This window comes from Notamacropus eugenii, chromosome 2, assembly GCF_028372415.1.
Source record: "Notamacropus eugenii isolate mMacEug1 chromosome 2, mMacEug1.pri_v2, whole genome shotgun sequence".
In the NCBI taxonomy this organism is placed as follows: Eukaryota; Metazoa; Chordata; class Mammalia; order Diprotodontia; family Macropodidae; genus Notamacropus; species Notamacropus eugenii.
Genome location: NC_092873.1, coordinates 139,566,423 through 139,588,036, shown reverse-complemented (window position 1 = coordinate 139,588,036; position 21,614 = coordinate 139,566,423). Strand labels below are relative to the sequence as shown.

General features: G+C 34.6%; 1 protein-coding gene across 10 annotated transcripts in view; it reads right to left on the bottom strand.

Moving 5' to 3' along the window:
- The window catches only part of SMAP1 (small ArfGAP 1), a 326,484-nt gene that overhangs the window by 202,271 nt on the left and 102,599 nt on the right, over window positions 1-21,614 (bottom strand). For 2 of the 10 annotated variants that reach the window (XM_072642577.1, XM_072642578.1), the window contains exon 1: window positions 8,300-11,314. The exons of 7 other annotated variants lie outside the window; for them this stretch is intronic. In XM_072642577.1, coding sequence (XP_072498678.1) covers window positions 8,300-8,302 — 3 coding nt within the window. In that variant the 5' untranslated portion in view covers window positions 8,303-11,314. Of the gene's footprint in view, window positions 1-8,299; window positions 11,315-21,614 lie in introns of those variants that run through there. One more of the 10 variants, XM_072642580.1, reaches the window with a different exon arrangement.

Genomic DNA, 21,614 nt, shown 5'->3' with positions numbered 1-21,614 from the left:
CTCAGTTGATTGAAATAGGAATAGAATTAAAATTTTTCAACAAATTAAGAAGTCAAAATGTATAGTAGTAAATTTACAACTTTGAGAGTAGCACCCAAGTCAGAGGAAGGCACATGTTTGTCTGTCAGAAAGCTTCATACTTACTAAAAAGTGAGTATGAAAATTAAAGAAGGCTTTACAGACATGAAGAGCTTTTAAGCTGGGCTTTAAAGGATGAGATGGGTTAAAAAATATTCAGCAGCAAAAAGATAAGAGAAATCAACACTATGAGCAAAAGCTGTGGACTGGAAAAGTACAGAGCATGGTGGGGATAGAAAACAGCACAATTTCTCTGGAGCCTTGGGGGTTACACGGTGGAAAATAATATGAAATAAGCTGAAGAAATAGGGTCATGAGCTCCAGACAAAGGAGTATCAATTTTACTTGAGGGTGGCAACAGGAAACCAATGAAGATTTCTAAGTAGAGAAGTAACATGACCAGATCTATATACCCAGAAAAATTATTCTGTATTAACCAATAAAGAACCAATGTAAATGAACCAATGTAACCAATTAACCCATGTAAAGAACCAATCAACCAACAAACATTTACTAAGCATAATACTCGATACAGAAATATGAATGACAGATTTAAGGGGCTGAGGGTAGAGGGAAAAAAACAAATAATAATATTTGAGGATTTGTATTAGGATGGTGTCAGTTGTAATTAAGAAACAGATTTGAAAATACACTGGTAACCAATTAGATATGAAAAACAGAAAAGAAGGCAAAGAGACACAATGGCAAACTTAAGTGATATAAAAACAAAGATAGCAAAATTTTATTTTTTAAAAGTAAATTAAAGAAAATAATAGATTCAAGGATCAATCAACAAGAATTTATTAAGCCCCTATTAGGTCATGAGGATAGAGAAACAAAAACAAAATCATCTTCACCCTCAAGGAGTTTACATTCATTCTACTGGCAAATACAATATTATTTACAGAGAAGAAAACAGTCTTACATAAAATAAATGAGAGGGGGAGAAAGGAGAGGGAGAAGTGAGAGATAAAATCAGGAAAGATCTCTTAAAGGAAGCAGCACTTAAGCAGGGCCTGAAAAAGAACTAGGAGGTAACCCCAAAGTTTTAGATGTGGGAGAGTAAATAATGATACCACAGGGAGAAACAATGACTTCAAAAGAAAGACCAGGTTTAAGATGAAACACAATAAATTCTGGTTTTGGACATGGAGTTTTTGAGTTGCTCAGTGGAACATTCAGGTGCTGTTCTCTAAGTAACTGGAGATGGAGATAGGGAGTTCAAATGCCAACCCAGGTCTATGGCTACACAATTGCAAATTTTTTGTATAGTCATAATAACTGAAGTTGTTAGGTTAAAATTCCTCAATAAATAGTGCAAGTCTGTGTTGCAGCCTGTTCTTTTCTCCATTTTCCATTTTTTTCAGGAGCAACAGTAACTATTTCTCAAACAGGAAAAAGTGGAACGCTTTTAGTTGCCAGTAATAAGCTTTCTCATTATCCTTCTAAGTGGAGCTGAATCAAAGTGTTGTCTTGTTAGTACTGAGATATTTGTAAAGTGCTATATAAATGCTAGTAGCTATTACTACTTTCATTAATTTTTATTTTTGCTCTAACAAGGTCATGCATGGTCTAACTATATATACATATATATGTATGCATGTATATATGTATGAATGTATGTGTATATATACATAGATATAAACACATACACACCTCATTTGGGAATGAATACATCAGTAATCAGTCATTTCTTGACAAAATATAATGAATTTCATTTTAGGTACTGTTATTTGCTCCCTGCCTTATCTAATCACATAGAAGGTTATTGGCACCATTAGATGTTTACCACACAGAGATACTCAACTAGTTCTCTTCTTAACTCATATTTCGCTCCTTCTACAAGTCCCTACAAAAGGGATTTAGAAGGTTAGAAACACAGATGAATCTAAAAGAAACCTGATTCCAAAATTCACCCATAAAAATAACTAGCTAAATTATAACAGCAATCCACCTTGAAAACACCAGTAAAAATTACTGAAATAAACTAAAAATAATCTTTTTTGACCTCATAAGAAAACAGTATCTCTCAAACACTTCAAACGACTATTTCAAACCTCTCAAAGATCAAAAAGTCATTAATAACTGAAATATCAATAGAACTTTTCCAAAGGCTATTGATACATAATATTTATATTTCCAAGATGAAGTAAATTTCCAAAACCAAAAATTCATCTCCATTCACACAAAACACAAGGGCTTTTATAAATCTGGGGGAATATAAAAATTTACTTCAAAAATAAACATAAGTTTGAATAACTTTGAAAGCACTGCTTAACATAGGAAAAGACTGTAAAAGAAATAAGGTTAATTATAATATGAAAGCTTTTACTTTTTTAAATTCCTTACATGTCAAAAGCAGATTTGTAAATACTTTGAAGAAGTTTAGTTCAGATGATGGCAAAGCCAAGTGAGGAGAATCAAGAGAGTATTGTACACAGTAACAACGACAGTAACTGCCAATGACTTAGCCATTATCAGCAATACAAAGATCCAAGACCATCTCAAAAGCTCATGATGAAACATGCTATTCACTTCCCAAGAAAGAAGTGATGTATCTGAATACAGACTGAAGCATACAACTTTTCACTCTTTCATTCTTTTTGTATTGTTGTTTGAATCTTCTTGTATAAAATGACTATTATGGAAATGTTTTGCATGATTGCACATGTATAATCTAAATCAGATTACTTACTGTCTCAGAAAAGGGAGACAGGAGAGAGAGAGGAATAGAATTTGGAACTCAAAGCTTTTAAAATGATAAAAATTGTTTTAACAAGTAATTGGAGAAAAAAATAAAGTCTTATTTAAGTGAAGGGGAAAAAATGAAGTTTGTTTCAGAGTGAGACTCAAATTTAGGCCTTCTACAGGTGAATAGTAAACACTTCAATTTGGCCAAACTGTAAATGACAGAATGTAGTGACAGATAAAGCTAGCAAGTTAAACTAGTATCAGTAAGTAGAGAGATTGAATGCTACAATCAGAATTTATTCAGCAAGTAATTCAGGAGGCATTACTGAACAGTTTACACAGTAGAGTGATACCTATGTATTAGCAAGACTAATATGATCTCAAGACAAGGGCTAGAGTGGAAAGAGTTTGTTTCAATGGTCACTTAGGAGAAGACTAAATTAGACTAAAGCAAGAGGCAAATAAACTTAAGAGATATTACGAAGACAGAACTGACAAGACAGCAAACGATTCCATTCAAACATTTATTACAGCCTAACATTGTGCTAGGACACAACCCCTGCCCTAAGGAGTTTACAGTGTAGGAGATATTGGTCCGTGTGTGTGTGTGTATAATGGAAAGTACATGAGAGGTGCACAATACAACATGAGGTAACCAGATTACTGTGTGACCCCAAGGTCATTGGGGATCAGATGATAAATAAAGATACAGCTGGAAACTGTAGGATGGCCTCAGTTTATGGAGTTGTCCAACTGACAAAGGCGTATAAACTTTATTCACTAAGCAGGAGAGCTTAAAAGGCTTTATTACACAAGAGTGACAGATCAAATGTACAAGATGTCAAGATAGGAATACTTACTTGAAAGCTACTATAATTAATGGTCCAGGAAGTTTGTAAATAAGGACTAAAATAGTATGGTAACAATAATCACTGACAGAAATGACAACTGTGAATGCTGAGGTATTGTTCAGTGATCCTTAAAAGAGCACAAGGGATAGGAGAGACACATCTCACGACTGGAGGAAGATATTTTCCTGATTTTCAAAAAACAAAGGTTGTAAATATACTAGTCTAGTACATGTGACTCACATCCTAGCAAAATTATAGAATGATTTAGTAAATAAATAGATGGTTAGTAAACTTCTAGAAAAGACATGAACCACTGAGTCAAGTCTAGCTTCATCCACAGCAGAACATGCTAGTCTAACCTTTTTTACTTTGCTGACTGGTAAATCAGAGGAATGCTATTTATACTTACTACCTGAATTTCAGCAAAACATTTAACGAAGTCCACAATGCCATTCTTAAGGGAAAAAAAATAGAGAAATGAAGGCTAATCAATAGAGCAATCAGGTGGACAAGGACATGATTGAATAGCTGGACCCAACTATTAGTAATTAACAATTCAATGTCAAAGCCCAGCATAGTATGCTGATACACACCTCTAGTTCTTATTGCTGGAGAAATTGCAGATGGCAGACTTCCGAAACTACAGAGTTTTGAGATGCAGTAGTGCTAAAGCTGATCTTGCAACAATATGGTAAGCCCCTAGGAAGGAGCAGAGGAAGACCAGGCTGCTTAAGGGGCACCAAAAGGAAGCATTTAAGCAGTGGGGTACAAGCTGCAAAAGGGGAAATTTGAACTCTTCCAACTCTGAAATTTTATAGTTCTGTAACCTGCATCTGAACCCTAACTGCCAGTTCTTGCCTGTATAATTTTGGGCAAGTCACTTGATCTCTCTGGACCTCAGTTTCCCATCTCTTACAAAACAAGGGAGCTGATATTCCAATTCTTCATAGCTAGAGTAAATCAAATTAAAACACTGAGAGGTTTCACTTCTTATCCCAGAGGGGACAAAAGATGAAAATAGGCTATGAACTGGTCAAACAATGGTTTTCGAACTTTTTCTCAGGATTCCTTTACACTCTTAAAAATTATTGAAGACTCCAAAGAACTTATGTTTATGGGAGTTATATCTTTTAATATTATTGTATTAGAAGTTAAAACTTAAAAAGTTAAAAATATTAATATATTTTAAAACAATAAGAAATTCAATATATGTAAGTATAAATAACATTTTTATGAAAAATAACTAATTTAGTGAGAAGAGAGGAATAGTTTTACATATTTCTGCAAAATCTCTTTACTGTCTGCCGTATCATATCTGCTTCTGAATTCAATCAACTGTAATGTTTTGGTTGAAATATATGAAAAAAATCCAGCCTCACACAGGTACATAGTTAGAAGCAGGAGGAATGTTTTAATAGCTTTAATATTATGTTAGTATTATTATAAAAATGTTTTTGACCTCAGAGAACTCCCTAAAGGGTCTCAAATACCCCCAAGGACCTCTGGTCTAACAGTTCTGGAAAAGAATATGAGATCTACGGAGAGAATATCACTAAATTGTTCATACCTTTTGCCCTTCTGATCTATGGAGCTCAAAAACAGAAAGGTCACCCAGAAGCAAAAATATACACAGCAGCACTTTGTGAGGCAAAAAACTATTTCCCATGAACTGGGAAATGGATAAATAAATTGCAGCATATAAAAAGAATATTAATGCACTGTAAAGATCAGATGAACCAAGTAAAGCAAAATTTTAAAAAGAATGATATATTCAATCACTACAATAAACAAAGGTATTAGAATGCAAATTAAGTGTAATGACTAATTGTAATGGTAATTTAAATGGGAAGATCTTTCCTATTCATTAATAGGCCCATGTGACCTACTTAAGTCTCATGGAAGCCTGAGTCACATAAGTCTTAAGTCACATGGAACAGGAAGAGGTTGAGCAGGAAGAGTGGAGAAGGAAGAGGTGGAGCTAGAGCAGAGGTGAGGGGAAATTTGATCAGAACACTCAGAACTGAAGGATGCAGGCAAGTAAGCAGCTGGCTAGTGTGAGTGAGAGGGCTTGTTTGTGATTTATTTAATGGAGCTGGTTGTGGGAAGCCTAGCAGGGGGACGGCTCAGGGATGGTGCTGTCCTCTGCATTGTTATTGTGTATAGATTTTTGTTGCCATGTTGGATTTGGCTTTCTGGTGTCTGAATAAATGTTTTGGTTCTGTCTTCCATGGGGAGACTCTGTTGTATTTCATGATTCAGAACTGCACCAGATATTTCTGGCACATGTGAATATCACATTGGTGCTACACTTATCTTGGTTCCAGAGGTCATATGATAAAATATTTCTTTATAGAGAGGTGGTAGACAACAGGTACAGAAGGCTGCATATTCTATTACGTTTAGTTACCATGTCAGTTTGTTTTAATTGTTTTTCTTCATTACAGTTTATTCTTTATGAAGAATACTATGAAGAAAGAAGGTAACTGGGAATAACAGTTCACATAATTTTTAAAAAGCATCAACAGAAGATGAATAAGGAAAATGAAAGAATTAGATTACACAACCCTTAAGTTACCTTCCAGCTCTAAATCTACAATCCTAATTGTCCCAGAATGTAGCTCTGAAGATACCACCCTAATACTAAAAAATATTCAGTGGCTTTCCACTATAAAGCGTAATTCCTTATAAAAATTAGGGGTATTTGACCACCATCTGCCTACCTTTCCCCACCTTTGTCTTCTAGTATAAATTATAAAAACCCTTAGCTCCAGGGACAATGGTCTACTTATTGTTCTACAAAATACGTTACTGAACCCCCTATGTTTGGAATGACCTCATAACCTCATTTCATAATTCAGTTCATTTACACTTCCTTCACAAAGTCTTAGCCCTGTGTGATCCAGAATTCTATCTACTTATCTACTTATCACGTACACAGGTTCAGGACAACCTACACTAACCTTTGTAATGTTATTTATCTCTTCCTGAACATATCCTATATTCCAAATGGTAGTAGCATACTGGCTCTCCAAAAAATAAAAATATGCCCATGTCACATTTAATCTGCACTATTAACATTTTCTCCATCCCCTTCTTAAGTCTAGACAACCATTAAGTCAAACCTTAATTTGTAGTGTCTTCTGATTTCTGAGGTATAAATACTCACACTGAAATAACAATGGACACAAACAAGTTTGTGCTGGCTCCAGCATACTTGTGCCACCTGGATTATTTAGATTTTTTAAAACTTTTTTTTAGAGGGGAAAGGCAGACAAGCATTATCTTCTGCCTCCCACTCCCCCACCTCCTTTAAAAAAGTGGGATGGGGAGAATCATACCCATCTGTTCAATTCATTTTTCATCAGTTCATAGAAGTCTTCCCAAGTTTCTCTGAATCCATGAATTTCATCATTTCTTACATACGTAACGTGGTACAGTAAGCTAGGTGATACACTGAAGGGCATGTTAGACCTGAATTCAAATGCATCGTCAGATACTTAGTAGAAGCTATATGACCTTGGGCAAGCCACTTAATCCCTATCAGCCTCAATTTCCTATGTAAAATGGGTATATAGAAACACACCTCCCAACACTGAGATATCCGTGAAGCATTCTGCAAACTTAAAGGACCACACAAATGCCAGCAATTATTATTATTCTGTTACATTCATGTGGCATAATTTCTTTAGCCATTCTCATATTGATGGGTATACCTCCTTAGTTTCCAATTCTTCATTATAATATAAAGAGTTGCTATAAAATTTTTGTACATACACTTTTCCACTTTAGTTGATCTCTGGTATCACATGAGTCAAAGGAGATACCCAGTTTAATGAATTTTTTGATATAGTCCCAGATTTCTTTCCAAAATAACTGGATTAACTGACAATTCTGCCAACAGTCCACCAGTGTATCCATTTTCCTGTAGCTATTCTAACAAATGTCATTTTCTCTTTTTGTGATACAATCTTTGTCAATTAATGGGTGGAGAGGGAATATTCAAGTTGGTTTAATTTGCATTTTTCTAATTATTAGAACACTTTTCATATGGCTGCAAGTCCTTTATACATTCATTAAACAAATGATACTGCCTCTACATTATTCTTACTCACAGATCATAGGAATGCAGCGTACAATTTAGAGACAGAAAAGACTTTTAAGATTATCTAGTCTAGCCTCATTTACAGAAACTAAAAATGCAGCCTAAGGAGGCTAAGTAACTTGCTCAACATCACATAATAAGTAATATATGTGGCAGAGTTGAATTCTAAACTCAGGTCTTTTTCCTCCAAATCCAGTGCTCTTTTCACTAAATCTTGCTGCTCAGACACCCACATGACCATACTTAATTAGTAATTAACTGATAAAAATGGTTACCACAGTCTGAGTTAACTCTGATCGAAAGGGAGAGAAGGTTAGATAATTAGTGTCTAAGGAAATGCTTCAGCCTCCTGATATCCCTTACAGTATACTGAATGGATGAATATTTTCAGCCCTCCCAATCTCAAGGAATAATATAACACTTTTCTGTTTATGTCCTTTATCTGTCATGGGTTGTTTGTACCAGAAGCTTTGACCTCCTAGTCGTAATTTTTCCCCTAGTTTCTAAAGTATGCTGAATATTTTTGGCATCCATGGGCATTTCAATGATTTACTCAAGGTAATTATGAAAGGTTTACCATTTTTTGGCAAGTGGAATGAACCCTTGGTAGACTGTGATTTTCTTAGAACAGGTCAGCATAACAGCTCAGTCAGAATTTCTTCCATGTCTTAGATAATAATGATTTTGTATTCCTCATTAAATATTTATTGAACCAAATTCAGCTTGTGCTTGGTGCTAAGGATAGAAAAGAAATAAAAAACAGAGTTCATGTCCTAGAGGAATTTGAAATCCAGCTGGGCTCTAATTCAAAGACCTAAGAACCTGAAGCAATGCAATGACCAACCATAACTGCAGAGAGCAGATAACGAACCACCTGACACAAAAGGTGATGGATCCAAGATGCATATCAAAACATACTTTTTTCAGACATATCCAAAAATAGGAATTTGTTTTGTAGGACTACACACATTTACTAAAAGAGATTTCTCATATTTCCCAGTGTAGGTGGGGCGAAAGGGAGAAGGGATAGGGACCAAAAGGGGAAAAAAAGAGCCACTGAAACATATTTTTTTAAGGCACAGAAAAGAACAGAAGGCTAGAAAGAAGCAAACCAGTAGAAAAACCTTTATAAGCTTTATGTTGAATTTACTATACACATAAAAAAGGCAAGGTGTATTTATTAAGAGATAAAATCATCTTCTATTATACCATGTATATGAAAATATTCATTGCTGTTAAGTTTTTTTAAAATCACAAGAAAATAAAGGACTTGTAGGCCAGTTTGACCTTTTCACTATGATCCTATACTTTTAATACCACCACTAAAATATTTTTTTAATTTATTTTTTGGTTATAGTTTAAGTCCCAAACTGTCTCCTTCTCTTCCTCCCCAACCTGCACTAAAGAAGGACACCATTTGACCACCACTCATTTAGTCTTACCTAAATGCTTCATTATCATAGCATGGAAGTATCCCTGAACTCTCCGAGGCTAAAGTTCTAATATGGTACAGTGGGAAGAAAAACCCAGACATTTAGCAATTGTGTGATCCTGGGTAAGTCACTTCATCTGAGACTCAGTTTACTCATCTACAAAATGGGAATAGTAATACACTACCTAGTGTTGAGTCATTTAATTTTGGTCAACTCTTCATGATCCCATTTCAAGTTTTCTTGGCAAAAGTGGTTTGCCATTTCCTTTTCCAGCTCATTTTAGATGAGAAAACTGAGGCAAACAGGGTTAAGTGACTTGCCCAGAGTCATACAGCTAGCAGTTTGACTGAATCCAAACTTCACAGAAGTTCCTTATTAAAGATCCTTATTAAAAGGATCAATTCTGTGAAACTTGGAATCACTCAAAAGGTCACACCCAAGGATCTAGAAGGCCACACTCAAGGCGGCAGGTTCCCCACCCCTGTGGCCTTTAGTCAATCCCAAGACAATCTTGGTACCCAGTTTGAATCTTTTTCCCTGCTAAATACTACAGACATTTTTATACAAATGGAAATTAATAAGGAGAATTCTTTACAATCAAAAAGCATTGGGACACCTGGAGGGAAAAAGCTCAATTTCTGTAAGTTTCAAGTTGTTGCCTATTCTTCCAACCTCTTGTAAAGAATCATAAGACATTTTAGATAAGACTTTAAGAGGTTCAAAGATTTCAAGACAAAAGGAATATTGGAGATTATCTAATCCAATTGCCTCCTCCAGCCTCCATGTCATATAGATGAGAAAACTAGGTGAAGCAACCCCTGTCCAAGATCATACAGGGGGTAAGGAACAGAGAGAAGATCTGAACCCACATCCTGACTCCAAATCTAGCACTGTTTCCAGTGCCCCAAATTGCCTCCGTGATTTTCTAGTCCACCTAATTTGTGAGAATTTTGCTCATGAAACCATAGGGTTTTGCCTCTAATCAATGACCCTCCTCCCTATACACACTGTTCTTAGAGCTCAATGATGTTGTCCTATTCCACCACAGTTGTGTCTTCCCCAACTATACATGATACATTTCTTTTCTCCTGGAAAAACAATGCCTAAATGCATCTGAGTTTACCATTTCCAGCTACATGTTACAGTCACAGAATTCCTAGAAAACAAAAAAGGTAAGCTCTGTTCCCAACTGTTTCTCTAGATTATGACTGGATTCTGTTCCTGATTCTGGAAATAGCCATCCTCCTCACTGTCAGTTCCAAATCTCAGGGGTTGTAATATCTTTAATATGCTACAACTCAACACCTTAGGCTCTGGCCCAGTCTCAGTTATAGCCCAACTTTTGATTTCCTCAAAAGACTTTTCCATTTCCAACATTGCTGCTTTGTAAACAGCCCTCTGCCACGCTGTTATGCTTAAAATGTATTTTTATGGACTTGAATATAGTACTATTAAGCCATTAAGTCGGGCTTTATCCTACAACATATTACAACAGTTCCAGCTTACAAATTTTATATCCATTTCTGAAATATAAAGATATTTCATATTTTCAAATGCCTTTCCCCTCTTTTCAAAAATTCTATATATTACTTGCATACTTATGTCATCAAATAATGTCTGTTATCATGCTGAGCATGCAGATACTAAACTATGTGAAGAGGACAACTAAAATGTCCACACCTTTAAACCCAGAGATTTTGCTACTAAGCACCCCAAGAAGCTGAATGACAAAAAGAATTACCTTCATATATATACAACACTTTTTTCTAGTAGGACTGGAAGTAGATGCTTCCACTATTTCACTAGGTAATAGTAATGAAATATTATTGTGCTACAAAAGTTAGGAGTATGAGCAATACTAATAAGTATGAGAAGATGTAAAAAAAAACTGATAAAAAGTGAAATAAACAAAAACAGGAAAACAATATGTGTATATGCACACATGTATGTGTATATATGTATACACAGACATATGTGGATATATATAAAAATGTGTGTGTATGTGAGTATCTCTCAACTACAACAAACTAAATAGAAAAGTAGAAACTTAATGCTATGAAATCATAATGACCAAGCTTGGCCCCAAAATTAAGAGGTACCCCTCTTCCTCTGCTTTACAGGTAGGGGAAGGAGAAAGATTATGAGTATGAACCATGTATGTAACAGCATTTTTAAAAATATAATTGTAGGTTGTTATAAAAAGATATTAATAAATTATAAATTATTCATAAATTATTTTAAAAGTACAGGCTGTTATAAAAAGACATCAATAAAAATTTATTTTTAAAAAACTTTTTTAAATTCTGAAGTTTTGCCAATTCAGCTTAAATGAACTGTGCAAATACTTATGGGACTGCTCTTTTTTTTTTTTTTCCAAACTACAGCCAATTTCTTCTAAGCCAATATATTAAAATTATAGCAGATAAGAATTTAATTAAGTCGAAGTCCACTGCCCTTTTTATTTTGCACCAAAGTTGGATATTCTTGAGGGGCAGACAAACAGATAAATTACCACTCTCAAAAAAATTTCAGAAAGACAAAAGTATAATTTATTCATTCATGTAATGGAAAAGGTTTCTGTCACTAACAAATTGTCACTTGATTCTGGGTCTCTTTTTCAGTTTCTAAAACACTCCAGACCCTAAAAAGTTGACAAAGTTTTCAAAATGACATGCCAACTTTTTATGTTTCCTCGTAAGAAGTGGGATTTGGGGAGGGGGTAGACTGCTACTGGCAACGATAATGATAAAGCATTTATTAAATGGCTCACTATGAGTTTGGCACTTTGCTAACTGCTGAGGATAGAAATACAAGTCATCTAGATAGGCCCTTTCAGAAAAGAGAGGGAGAGACAGGAGATGAAGAGACCCCAAGGCCAGGGAGTAGAGTGGAGAGCCCCGCAGGTCTGGGAAATGGCCACAAGAGGCATGAAGTTCAAGTTCCAGGCAAGACTGGGCAAATCTTCCCTAGTCAGAGCCAAAGAACTCTAGGCAGAATTCCATACTCTTCACAAGTCACCCAGAGGCCCATGCTAATAGTCAGATTCTCCTCCATATATGGGTCAACTTTAGGAAAATCACACTTTAAAATTTATCAACTAAGGTTTAGAGACTGGGGAAAAGAATAAGAAGATAAAGGGGCAATTCTGTCTATACTTCAGGTCCTACAGGTCCTCAAGTCTCATGTCTTAAAACTATATTGCACAACTACACTGCAAAGGAAAACGATTGTGAAAGGCTTAAGAACTATGATCAATGCAACAGCAAATCATGACACATTAGACTAGTGATGAATCACATTTCACATTCTTGGCAAAAACTTAATGTTCTTGAGGTGCAGAATGACATACATATTTTCAGATGTGACCTACTGTGTTGATTTGCTTTGCCTGATTATATTTCTTCTTTTTACAACAGAGGGTTATTTTTTCTTGAGGAAAGAGGGGAAATGGTAATATAAAAAAAAAAAGAATGAGCATTAATTTAACATTTTTAAGATATGCAAAGAAAGAGAAGTTTAGAAGTTCAGAAAGCAAAGCAATGTTGAACTACTGTATTAAATTTAATAAAAGAAGTTGTTCACAATATTTGCAGTGTTATACAACAAAGGTGTCAAATGGGTGCCAACATGTAATGGAAATATTTAACAAAATAAAAATACAATAAAATATATATAATATTAATATGTGGCCTTCTAAATCAATGTGAGGTCCACAAGAATCTTCATGTATTGTTTAGTAGCCCCATTTCTTATCTGACACCACTGATAAGTCTCTTTTTCTACTCTTTGTATAAACACGAATATTGGTTCATATTTGTTGATATTTGTCAAGTTCATGATTTTTAATGGATTACTAAAATTAAAAAAGAACTTATTAAGTATCCTCTTTGTTCCTAGCACCACTGGGGATACAAATACAAAAATAAAAGTCCTCAGGCCTCCAAAAAGTTTACATTTTAATGGGGTACATAAGGACACACACAAAAAAGGGAACTAGCTAGCACGTGTATAGTTTTTTGAGGTTTGCAAAGTACTTGGCAATACTGCTTAATTTTATTAATTTTCACAACAATCCTAAGAGGTAGGTGCTATATTAGACCCATTTTACAGATGAGGAATCTAAGCAGAGATATTAAGGGACTTGTCAAAGTCATACACAGTAAGCATCAGAAGTCATACCTGAACTCAGGTAGGTCTTCCTGACTCCCAGCCCAGTGATTCAGCAACTGTGCCACTTACCTGCCCCCAAAGTGTACACACAAAGCAAATAAATACAAAGTAATTCCAAGGTTTCCAAGCGGATCATCTGTCAGAAGTGGCACTTGGGCTACACTTTGAGGGAAGTGAGGAATTCTATGAGGCACTGGTAAAGAGGAGAACACACATCCCAGGCATAGGAGACAGGCAACACAAAAGCAGGATGACTGGAAATGAAATATCTTCTCTACCAGGAATACCATGTAAACCAGTTTAGCTGGAATGTAGGGGAAATGAAGGTGAATAATGTGCAATAAGCTTGGAAAGGTAGTTTGAATCCAGATTGTGAAGGCTTTAAATGTCAGAGGAATTTATATTTCATCTGTGAAGCTGGTAGGAACTCCTGTAGCTTCTCTAAAAAAACCAAAACAAAACAAAACTCTGACCTAGATTTTTCCTCTATTTGTTTAAGCTATTGGAACTTTTGATAACCACCTCCCAAAAAATTATGCTTAAAAATATTTATTCATTATAACAAGATTAAAAGAATTTTTACCATTCATGCAAGATAAACAGGATCACACAGGAAATAGTTAGCCCCCGATTGGTGCAAATAATGAATCCTCTAAAATAATATTATTCCAATTAGCACTATTCAAAATTATAATTACATGTAAAATATGGTAATTGGTTCCAGTTCAATGGAATTATTTATTAACGAAATAACAGCAAAGGATAAAAAATTTCTGATTCAAATGTATTATTACAAAGAGGAATAAAGCAAAATTTAAAAAAAATTTATAGTTAATGAAAATTACCTAAAGACCTACTCTGACAACATGAAAACATCATTACTGTGGTTTAAAATATTTTAACAGTGTGGACTGATCTGTTTTGTCTTTCTTTAATTCTTTATAAATACACTGGTGGGTACAAAGAATCTATTTATCTATTGCTCCGGGAAATGCACGCTCATATTCTCACACAATGAACCAGGTGTACTGGGACACCACCTAAAATTAGTAATGCTTTAAACTCAACACTGTTGTCCTACAATAGCTGGGCTAAAATAACTTGAAAACTTGTCTTCAAAAAGAGTTTTAGTCACCTATAGTTTCTTATTTAACTGCCAATTATAGCCCCTTAAAACTCAAGAATTTTAAGACAGATAAACAGGCATTTCTTTTAATTTAAAAATCCCCTTCTCTATTACCTCCCAATAAAAGTATTAGGCTATCTTTAAGATACTTTAAACGCAGACTGAGTTTTTTTGTTTCTTAGAAAGTTAAGTTCTGCTGATCCAGCCATTGTGGAAAGCAATCTAGAACAATGCCCAAAGGGTAATGTACATATTGTACAATAATCTTTTACTCAAAGAGAATTAAAAAAAAGGAAAAGGATCTATATGTACCAAAATATTTATAGCAGTTCTTTTTTGTGGTGGCAAAAAATTGGAAATTGAAGGGACGCCTATCACTCGCAGAATGGCTTAACAAATTGTGGCAAATTATTGTAATGGAATGCTACTGTGCTGTAAGAAAAGACAAGCATGATGATTTCAGAAAAACTTGACCTGGAAATACAAGAACTGATGCAAAGTGAAGAACCACAAGAACATTATTATACACAGTAAAAGCAATATTATATGATGATCACCTACATGTGACTTAGATATTCTGATCAATACAATGTTACAAGACAGTTCCAAAAGACTTATGATGAAAAATGCTATTCACCTCCTGAGAAAGAACTGATATAATCTGAATGTAGATCCAAGCATATTGGGCTTTTTAACTTTCTTTACTTTTCTTGGGTTTTTTTTTTCCAGTGTTCTTTGACAACATTAATAATAAGGAAATGGTTTGTATGACTTTACATATATAGCCTTAACAAACTGTTTGCCTTTTCAATAAGGAGAGAAAGGAGGAAAGAATTTGGAACTCACAAATGTAAAAAAATTAAAAAGGTTCAAAATTGTTTTTACATGCAGTTGGACAAAAATATTACAATAAAATTTTAAAAGCACACACAAAAAAAGAAAGAGAAAGAAATTGAAGTTCTGAAAGACATCCTTTCCCAAAATAAGCCTTTTTCATCAACAATAAAAATTGTGTTATCAGTATATTCATGTCACGTATTATTTTCTTCAAAATATCATGATATTTTGCTTCTGCTTTCTCATCTGTACTGGCCTCTTCTCCACTAATTTTAACATTATGCATCTGAACTCAATTTTTAAAGAGACAAAATCAACCAAATACCTGCAGTAAAAGCTTCCTCACCATCAACTTCATTTCCATTTAAACTTTTGTCTGAATGGCTGCTCTGCCAAGAAGAATTGGTTTTTTATTACACTCTTTAATCCATATATTTAATGATATGCTCCATTTCCATCCTTGTCCCACTTCTATTCCTTGCAGTTGTTTGCAAACCACAAAACACTGATGAAACTGCCTTTTTCTTGTCTGACCCTGTAAGCACAAATTCAGGCATTCTAACATCTCTTATTTTAGAATTACTATGACTACATTCAAGACACAGTTACATCAAATTTTTGTTCTAATGTAATAATAAGCCTTTTCTTTCCTGTACTATTTGAAAATACTTTCATCTTAAACATTCAATCTTTCTGTTATTTATGTCAAAGGCTGCTCTTGAGACAACTTATGAAGCAGCAAAGCACATCCACCCACAACAGTCAAGTGCAGACTGACCACACTGTGGTGTGTTCAAATCATCAACTAGCTCACAAATGATGCATTACTATTTTGATTCATAGTAAATGCAACCTGGTATCACTTCATAATTCCTACTAAATAAAATTTCATGTTCTTGAATTTTCATTAATCATGACCTGCCTATATGTCAAAACGAGGACCAGAACTCAGTGTGCCTGGGTGTGCTTCAAGGCCAACTCTCTATCCATCCCATCACTGCTGCCTCTCTATTCTTACTATTATGATACAAAAATCACTATTTTTAACTCCCTTTTTTGAAGAGTGAACCATCCTAGAATAGAGTATTGCACTTGAAATTCTGAAATTCAGAACTGGAAATACTTGTTAAATTTAAGTAAATACTTCTATAAAATAAACTCCTTTGGACAGAACCCAAAATGGTCCTGCTTTAAATGAAATTCCATCTTATAATTAATACTATTCAAGTTTCTAATACAGTGCCCAAGCTTGCTAAATTCACCACCTTTTAGTCTCTCACAGGGCAACATTCATCAGTCATCCTGAATGTCCATCTACGTTTTCAAAATGCTTTCTCGAGGAAAGTCAATAGCAAAGCAATCCCTGTAAGAATTCTCCACTTTCTATACAAAGGGTTAGAAGGGGAAAGGGAATAAGCAGGTATCAAGAACTTACTATGTGCCAGGCACTGAGCTAAGCACTTTTACAAATATTATTTCATTTGATCCTCACAACAGTCCTTCTGCAAGGTAGGTACTGTTATCATCCCCATTTTCCAATTGAGGAAACTGAGGCAAAGAGGTCCTTTTAAGTGACTTGACTAGGATTACACAGCTATTAAATGTCTCAGGTCACACTTAAATTCAGGTCTTTTTGACTTCAGGGACAGCATTCTATCTACTGCACCACTCAGCTGCCTCATTCCAGTCCCAATATAACATGATAATAGCATCAGCTTGCTAGAATGCTATAGGATCTAATATACTATCTTTTTTATTTGTGTGTGTGTGTGTGTATGTGTGTGTGTAAATAGAGACAGTGCTTTAAAATTCTCAATTTGTTTTTAGTTCAGAGGGTGCAGTTATAACAGAAACAACACAGGAAAAGATCTCTTATCCTTATACTCAAAATATTTGAAAGTATACTTCAAAACAAGGCTATTTTATAAATCAAGCCACTCCTTTAAGATATTACCTCACTTAATAGGGCAACAAAAATAGCAAAAAAAAAAAAATTATAAATTTCAATGTTGGTAAAGGACAAGGAAACAGGCCCTCCTCGGTCACACTAACAGTGGAGCTATTTACTGGTATCAGTATTTTGGAGGGTGATGTGGCAACATACAATGTAGCAAAACTAATCAAACATACTAGCAATTCCACGGCTAAAACTATTATCTTAAAGATATCATAAAAAGTTTTTTTTTAAGAGCCTATTTGTGCAAAAGTACTCAGGCTGAGAAAGACCTAGAGGTTTCTGACTTCAAGCACAAAGAGTCAGTTCTATGACACAGCAGCCAAAAAAGCTAAAGAGATCTTGGGCTGCATTTTGATAGTGATAATAATGATACTTCCTCTATATTCTCCCTGTTCAGTTCACATCTAGAGCATTTTGTTTACCTCTGGGTACCATAGTAAGAAAGTAACTGATAAGCTAGAGGCCAATCACGATATTTGGCCCCGGATAACAGATGAGAGTAAGGGGCGACCATTGAAAAGGAGCAAATTTAGGATCAATATCCTAAAATGGAAAGGAGAGTGTCAAAACATGAGTTTTCATTCCTACTGGGGATTTTTTATTCTTTGTTTTTTGGGGGGTTTTCCCCACCTAATAGTATTTTTTCCAATTACATGTAAAGATAGTTTTCAACATTCACTTTTATATGATTTTGAATTCCAAATTTGTTTCTTCCTCTCTCCTTCCCCTCCCCACCCCAGAGAGCAAGTAATCTGATACAGGCTATACATGTACAATCATAATAAACATTTCCATATTAGTCATGTTGTGAAAAGAAAAATCTAAACAAAAGGGAAAAACCCTAAGAAAGAAAAAAAAGAGAAAATAGTCTGCTTTGATCTGCATTCAGACTCCATGATTCTTTCTCTGGATGTGGATAGCATTTTCCATCATCAGTCTTTTCGAACAGACCACTGTATTGCTTGCTGAGAACAGCTAAGTCTATCAGAGTTGGTCATCACACAATGTTCTTATTACTCTGTACAATGTTTGCCTGCTTTTGCTCATTTCACTCAACATCCTTTCACGTAAGTCTTCCCAGGTTTTTCTGAAATCCAGTTGTTCATCATTTCTTATAGCACAACAGTGTTCCATTACAACATATATCACAACTTGTGCAGCCATTTCCAAACTGACGGGCATCCCCTCAATTTCTGATTCTTGGTCACCACAAAAAGAGCTGATGTGAATATTTTTATACATGTGGGTCCTTTTCCCTTTTTTATGATTTCTTTAGGATAGAGAGCTAGCAGTGGTATTACCAGATCAAATCGTATGTATAGTTTTATAGCCCTTTGGGCATAGTTCCAAATTGCTTTCCAGAATGGTTGGATCAGTTCACAACTCCACCAACAAAGCATTACTTTACTGGAGATTTTCAAACAGAGGCTGGATAAACTCCTGTTGCTCATGTTGTAGAGGTACATTCTTTTTTGGAATGCATTGACTAGAGAGCTACTAAGGACCCTTCCAATACTAAAATTCCATGAATCTGTAATTTGCAACAATAAAAAACTGGAAACAACTATGTCCAATGATTTGACAATGGCTACAAAAGTACAAAATTTAAAGATAAGAAATATTATGGCACCACAAAAACACTAAAGCATACGAGAAACTATAGAAAGACCTAAATAAAGTGACACAGAGATTAGCTTATCCAAAATTATACACTGACTAAAGCCATATTAAAAAAGAAAAAAACCAAAGAGAATTATACTTCTGGTAGACTCAAAAAAGCCACTGAATAAAAATATTTGTTTGCTTGTTAATTCCTTTAATTCCATTTTCCTAAAATGCTACGAGCTTTATGTTACTTTATTCCTTATTCTTTATCTTTATTTGCTTTTGTTAATTAATAAAGTTTATGATAAAAAAAGGTTTTTTTTAAAGTCCATTTCAATACACTGACAATGCATACCCAGTCACATGAAGGATATTTATACAGTTTTATTTTGTTTTTTACATGGAAAAAATCATGTTGAAAATACACAAAAAGATAAACTGAAGATTTATTGGTAATTTATTTACCATTATGCAGGAGATGGACAGAGCTTCCACTGTTTTGAAGGTTTTATTGTTGTGAAATTCTCATGTCATTATAGAAGTCCATATAGTACCAGATTCTCCCTATTAAATTGTTTTGAGAATTTTCAAATAATAGGTGAGGGGTAAGACTTGAAAGTCAAGGTGCTTTTATTATAAATAACAAGAACTACATAAAATCTTAATAGTTTACAAAGTATTTTTCCCATAACTACCCTGTAAGGTAGGCAGATATGAATTTTAGTCCACTATTCCATGTACCCTGCATACCAGAAAGATGTTACTTTGGATGGTAAAGAGAAGTAGCTGTGTGTCACTGGCCATCTCATTTTTGGGTCACAAGTACAAATGCAGAACATTTGTACCCTCTCATGAGGTAGTACAAACAGTATTTTTAAAAGCATTTTTTACAAATAAGGAAGCTGAGGCTCAAAAAGGTTAAGTGAATTGTCCACAATCAACAGAGCTAACACATAGAGAAGTCAAGATACATACTTCATATCCCTAAAACATTTGGTTTCTCATTCAATTCAGCAAACATTATGTGCCTACTATGAGCCAGGCACTAAGGATACAGATACCAAAAAAAAAAAAAAAAGTCCTTACATTCCACTGGAGGGACATATTATAAAGTAAATATATTATAATTTGAATAAAGAGAAAACATTAATAATAAAGAGGAGGGGGGAAATGGGGAGATCAGGCAAAACACTTCCTGCATGAGGTGCCACTTAAGCTTAACCTTGAAGGAAAAATCAAGATTTCCAGGGGCAATGATGAGGAGGGAATGCATCTGGGGGAAAGCAGGAAAATGAGATGGAATATTAGGTATCTGGAATAGTTAATAGGTCAGTTCAACTAGAATGTTAAATGTGTGAAGGATAATAATATTAAATAATTCTGAAAACGTAGGTGGAATATGATTATGGGGGCTTTAAAATATAAATTCCTGAACCTGGCATCTATAGCATCATTAGGAACAAGTACCAAAGTTCTTTTCAGCAGGAGAGTGGCATGGCCAGATCTGTGTCTTAGGCATATTCATCTGGTAACTGTTTGGAAGTTAGAGTGAGAGGACAGATTAGAAGTAAGGAGAACATCATAAGGCTGATTATATTACCAAAGCTAGGAATTCATGACAACGTAAATAACCCAAAGAGAAAAGGAGAGCCACAGTGGACTAAAGCAGCATATTACCAATGAGGACTTGTGTTTAGTTAAGTAGAATAAAACGTATTGTGTCAGAAATGCAGAATCAGAAAATGGATGGGCAAATCATTCAGCAAAGTATAACAAATGGAACAACCCAACTGCCAACTAGTATCTTCAGGCTACAGAATAAAAAGGTTTGTACTAAGTTATCTAGATCTTACATAGGCAAATGTCGAAATGATAGGAATGAAACTCAGTGTGAAAAGATACATAAGGAAAGTGATCTGCACCACTTGGAGAAAGTACCTACTTCAATTAAACCACAAATTTATTAAACACTAGAAAAATATCTAAAACACTTGGGTTATAGACTACTGCATATAGCTCTTAAGTATTAAGTTGAATGGAGAAGATAAGGATAAGGAAGGATAAGATTTGGTAAAGAACAGGCATGCCAGGCAAGGTAGAGAATAGGATATATAATGACATTTCTTCATTCAATATTTATTAAGCATCTACTATGTAAAGAGGTAAAAATAAACAAGACCATCGAAGATTTGTGCTAAGAGAGGCAGCTAATGGAAAATTAGAGGAGCTGATGGAAAATATTAAGTAGAAGACTATGGAGTTTTAATTTGATCCTATGGTCAACAGAGACCACTCCTTGAGTATATCTAAAAATAACAGTTCAGACATCAGATAAATGAAATGAAAAAGCAAACTCCTAATACTTTAATATCTAAGCAATCTATAAGAGCCCAGTCTCAAAAGAATTAACTATCTGGGGATTCTGTATAATAAGCAAGACTACCTTATACACATTATTTGTACATTTAAACAACAAAACCCTTTTTGTACAGTTTAGAAGACAGCCTCATTTATGATGAATTCCACCACTTAATGATTTGTAAATTCCAGCCAGTGACCTAACACTGAATTTGAAACACCAGGATAAAATAATTTGTGCAAATTCTTTGAGTTTAAAGGTATTTGACCCATATATGTTCTTCTAAATAACAGTAAATTTGTCTAGCTTACCTCTTCCATAACATAATATACTATATTTTTATCAGTCTAAACTATTATCAAGCCTGATAAAGTGCCAAGCATATAATAAATAGTCAAGAAATCT